Below are 5,465 nucleotides of genomic sequence, written 5' to 3'. Positions count from 1 at the left end.
TCTGACACGGAAATGGCCTCAAATGTTTGCTCTTGGAGGAAATCTGCTACATCACTTCAGCCCCAATGCACACATGCGAGGAACTCCGAGGAAGGGGGGCGCGAGTTTCTCACGTCACGAGAGGGCGAATCGTTGTACGATGTGCTCATCGATATGGGATCTCACTCCACATGCGAGCTGGGGGGAAAGAAGCATCGATTCCAGATCAAAGGACAGAAAGAGTGAAACAATTCTGGGTAAAATCAGGCGGGTGGAAAGAAAGGTGCCAGAGCCATCAGCCATATACATCCAGGCCAGCCACCAGCCAACCAACCAGCCAGCCAGCCTCATGTCTACACCACAGATTCCCTCTTGCTTGGGGCAAAGGAGAGCTCGAAGAAAAAGGAACCGCTAATGTGCCTCTCTTTGTTTTCCCTCTCCCCCTCCTCCACAGAGGAACAAAGGACTATTAGCCACCAGACAAGAAACCCTGCAAGTGCAGTGACAAGGTGATAACCCTGGGGATGAATGCATCTAGCCATGGCATGCCAACGTGACGACCAGTTCCGCGCTGCGAACTAGATCACATTGGCGACGCCGTGGCGGCCAGCCATGCCACATAAACCATGCAGCAATCCGTTCACCGCAATGAGGCGAGGGCCGGATCTCAATCCGCGGCCCGCTAGTCGCGCCCGGAGAGGAAGGATGCATAGGTATATGCACCTTCACGAAGCGAGCCAAACAGCAGGCGTCTCCAGACCCACCTGTACTTGTTGAGCAGCTGTTTATCGTTCGTCGAGAGTTCTGGCTCGACCTCTTTGACAACCTCAAAACCGCCCACACCATTACTATCCACCCAATGACTTGCCCCGCAGAACCTCGTATTCGGTACTACGACTACGGACGAGGTACTTGCATCCTTACCTCGCCTTTACCATGTCCAGCCATGCACATACTTCATTACTACGATCTAACCCTATCATGGCAATTCCCGCAGTGGATTTAAAGTCTTTCCGCTAGGCGTCTGTGTGCTGTCCCAGGCGGACGGGTCCCATCCGGCAAGAAGAAGAGACAGGCCGGGGGTTTTAAGGCGGTGTTGCCTACCCGCTCGTGGCCCCTTTGACCCCTTCCCGCCTCTCCTAAAAAAAGGACGGAGACACCCCTCCTAAAGAAAGCATGCTCGCCTCAAAAAGGTGATTGTTCTAGACATTGTAGAATGGCCGTGGGGTGAATCTCATATATTTGGTATTGACAAGAGAGATATCTTGCACCACTGGCATACGGCGGTGAAGGGTCGCATCTTTTCTTTCCGTTGAACATACAAGTATGTACTTCGTACATGATGAATGAGTCACAGACAAGGCTGAGGCTGGGGAATGGGAAGGGGGGAGGATAGTGGATGGACCCACCATCCTACAGTACTCCGTACTCCGTACGCCGTACGTACAACAGGCTGCAGCAAGAGTTGACACAACTTAAGCACCAGAAGAAAACGCTGATCACCAATGGTATCGCGAGTCGCCTTTGGCTTGATCAAACGCATCCGACGCCATGTACTCGGTACAAGCAAGGCGCTCTTTTTCTCGCAAAAGAGTATCCTCCAAGAGAGGCCTTTGCGGAACGTGCCGCTCACAAAGCTAGCTTTGGCGATTTTCGCCTACCAGTACTCGGTACCGAGTGCCTAGACCACGGCACCTAATAGCCTACAATACCTACCCAACCTACCCAACACGATTCAGTCAGTCCTGTAATAGCGACATAATATCCATGTTCTCTCAATACAATTCTCAAAACGGCAAATGTCAAGGTTCTTGCGCGTTGCGCACTTCCCGCTACGCCGAGTATGTTTTGCAATCGTGTCGTCTACCGACTTGCTCACTGGCGACTGTGTTAGAGACCAAATCGAGGCGAGAAAAAACAAGGAAGGATGGATTATTGGGGAAAGAATCGAGGTTTCTTGGTGGAGCTTCCCGTTATCAACCTTGGCAGATGCCACCAAATAACAGCCTCGCTGATGCCATTGCGGTCATTTGAGAATAGAAGTTCTGTCGACATGGAAAGAAACCTCGTTGGTCAACTGTGCGATAACTCGGTAGTCGTATGCAAGTCTCACAAATCCAAGTTTCTGTGGTTCCATCCTCCAGCAAACCTGTTTCATCCTTTACGAGGCTTTGGGTAATCAGGAACACGAAGCAGGAGACGGCCAGAACAGACTCCACTGAAAGGTGCAAATTTGGGTCAAAAACATGTCATCTCAGCCCAGCGGATTCCTTGATATGGTTAGTGTGAGACATGATAGTGCGCACTAGCAAATTAGAGGCGCCTCTAGCGTCAACGGGGAATAACTGGTGGCGTTCGTTTGTTGATCTCCAGCATGAGCTTTTCCCCATCTTTTCCCCCTTTGTCGCCTTGTCGCGTCCAGTCACGCCAGTCTGTGCCTGTCAAAGCTGCACACAGGACCTGGTCACTTTTGATTGCACCTCGGATTCAGCTCCAATCGGTGGCTGACGAAGCAAACACATCTCATCTGACGACCAGAGTCATGGGTCATGGCATTCCCAATCTAATATATTGACCCGTAGGTTCCCCCTGCGGCCATGGCGAACAGTGGAGAGTGAAAGTGAAACTCAGCTGAAAAGGGAGTCTCTGTTGAACATTGCCTTGGTTTCTTGTACTCCATCCGCTTCCTTGAACGGTGCAATCTTGACATCACCAGCCAACGCTCCTGCCTTGGCTTGAGCAGCCACCTTAACAGTTGACAGGAGCTGCAGGTGCCCACTGTCCACCTGCCCGCCACCTGAACCTGCCTCAATCACGAAACGACCAAAACTAGATTCCCTCCCCGTCAAGATCCTTTTGTCCACGCACGCACACAACTCACGCACAGCAATATTCGCCCTCGTTACCCGAGACACATCCTCACCGACTTCGACAACTTTCGGTTCAAAATGGGCTTTTGAAATCCCTCCACCGCTCTTAAGCACAATTACAGATATTTTCCTTTCAGAAGCATTAGCTTCAAAGACCACATCTCTACCTCCTCTGCACCTCTTCAGGTTTGCATCGGCAGCACACCCCAGCCATGGCCGTCGCCGTTGAAGCTACCGAACTCACCGAACAACCACCCCCGACCTCAATCCGTCGATCCAAATCAGAGTTCGACCCCTGCTGCAATGCCAAAATCACCTCCCCCTTCTACCTCTACAACCATGATTCCCCCCGAACGTCGGTGGACCTGAAAAAGCTGGGCAGTCCCGTGGAAGTGGCTGTTCAAGATCTCGAGTCTGGCACATTCAATCTCTCGCCATCAATCACTCAAGAGAAAAAGGACGCTCAGAAATCGGCGGGTAAGGTTGGATTCAAGTTCTGGAAGAGAGAGAAGCAGTGCATGACAAAGCCAAAGCAGAGAGGGTGCGTGTGGTTTAGTCAGCTGTCTGCACGGCAACGCCTGCTGTTCAAGATCCTCATTGGGTTCCTAATCATTGGAGCTGCGGTGGGAATTGCCGTTGGAATCAGTGTCAGGGTCCATGGCACCGTGTACAAGGGCAACAACACGACTTCGGAGATTGGTTGATTATCTTGGGCCAGACCCAGATATTTTGTGACACCACGGCGACATGTCAAGACGAAAAGCGACGAAAACGATCCATCTTTACCAGGAACAGTCAATCGCTGTGTTCAAATTGCATACAGTATCCAAAGCATAGTTTACGGGGCATGGGGCTACAAAAGGCGCGTCCGAGACCGACAAGATCCCGGCAAGGTGTTATTTCGACAGCATTACAGATGACCACGACGGCGTACATAGGGATTGTAAAGGATTCGGCGAGTGTACGAGTACTGATTGGTAGCTAATACCCATGAAGCGGTTTTCCTTTGTACGAACGATTGACCTCTGTTGGTGACTGTGAGGCTTTTGTGAGAGTCTCCCATCAATCTCTGCCGTCCAGACCATTGCCCTACCGAGGGAAGAGAACTTGGTGAGTGGTCCGTTCAGCAGATGGACTCAAGATCTGTTCTTGACGTCGTTCTTTGTCGCTACGAGTACTCGGTACACCAACCCAAATCGCGGCAAGACAACCCACCCACTCCCCAAATTGTGACCACGCCTACTCCCTATCCTCTCTTTCTCTCCCTCTCTCTCCCCATCTCGTGCTCGCAAGTGACCAGGCAATCACAATCGACTTCTGGGACCGCCAGCCTCGATGTAGGTGCTGCCCAGTTTGAGCATGTCGACGGCCTGGGTGACCATCTCCTCGACGATCTGGCGGGCGGGCTTGATGTCGGAGATGATGCCGCTGACCTGGCCCATGAGGAAGGGGGTGTCGACGTCGTTGTCATGCTCCATGTCGTAGGCGAGGGGCACGATGCCCTTGTCGGTGAGTTCCTTGATGCGCTCGGGCTGGGCCTCCCACTTGGCGACGTAGTCGTTGAGGCGGACGCGGAGGGGCCGGCCCGACACGACCAGCGTGCGCAGCGTGTCGTTGAAGCCCGCGCTGACCACGGCCTCCTTGTGCAGACGACTCGCGCCGCTCTCTTCAGCAGCGACGAAGCGGGTACCGACCCAGACGCCCACGGCGCCCTGCATCAGCGACGAAGCCAGGCTGCGGCCGTCGTAGATGCCCCCCGCGGCGACGACGAGCGCGGGCTCCCCCGTCAGCGGCGAGCGGTACTTGCGCGCGACATCGCACACGGCGGGGATGAGGATGCTGTTTGCGATGTCGCCCGTGTGGCCGCCGCCCTCGGAGCCCTGGGCGCAGACGATGTCGACGCCCGCCCGCAGCGCCTTCTCAGCGTGCTTGGGCGCCCCGACCATGTTCATGACCAGCACGCCCGCCTCGTGGAGCCGCTTGATGGTCCGCTCGGGCGGCACGCCCACGGCGCTCACGAAAATCTTGGCCCCGTTCCGGATCGTCACCTCGATCAGCTCGTCCAGCTGTCCGTGCGTGTAGTCGTGGTTGGTCTTGCGCGCGGAGCCCCCGACTTGCGGGAGGGCGAGGTCCACGCCGAACGGGAGCGACGGGTCTGTCAGGTTGGCTTTGAGTTCGTCGATGATCTGGAACGCCGTTATCAGAGGTGTGTTTAGGGGGGAGATGTCGGGTCGGGGATTGAAGCACACAAATGATAGGGGGGAATTGAGGAACGAGGGATGGATGGATGGGTTTCTTGGAACAGGAGGAGTAGAGGGTTGGGGTGACCCCCTGTACTCGAACCTCCATGCTCTCTTCCTCTTCCGCCAGACTCCGTCCTTCCTTGATACAACGACTGCAGAGCCCTTCTTCGTTCTTTTCATTCTTGATACCCCTACCCCGGTGCTCCACGCTCTAGACTCTAGAGTCTCGACTCCCACCACACCTCCACACCGCATAGCATAGTAACAGCACAGTATGGACTACCATAGCATGACATATCACGATCAACCCAACCCAACCGAACCCAACCGAACCCAACCCAATTCACTCACCTCCCCGTCCCTCCAAACCCCC

At 54.3% G+C, this 5,465-nt stretch overlaps 1 protein-coding gene across 1 annotated transcript; it reads left to right on the top strand.

Annotated features, from left to right (window-relative positions):
* Positions 1 to 3,061: 3,061 nt before the first annotated feature.
* AYO21_10497 (hypothetical protein) lies at positions 3,062 to 3,553 on the top strand (the record flags this gene model as incomplete). The annotated part of the gene is made up of 1 exon (XM_022660413.1): positions 3,062 to 3,553. One exon carries the CDS (start codon positions 3,062 to 3,064, stop codon positions 3,551 to 3,553), a length of 492 nt encoding a protein of 163 aa, XP_022507247.1.
* Positions 3,554 to 5,465: the final 1,912 nt, after the last annotated feature.

The sequence above is a fragment of the Fonsecaea monophora genome, assembly GCF_001642475.1.
Source record: "Fonsecaea monophora strain CBS 269.37 chromosome Unknown Scaff122, whole genome shotgun sequence".
NCBI lineage: Eukaryota > Fungi > Ascomycota > Eurotiomycetes > Chaetothyriales > Herpotrichiellaceae > Fonsecaea > Fonsecaea monophora.
The sequence above is the reverse complement of the archived record's forward strand: the minus strand, read 5'-3'. Positions and strand labels throughout refer to the sequence as shown.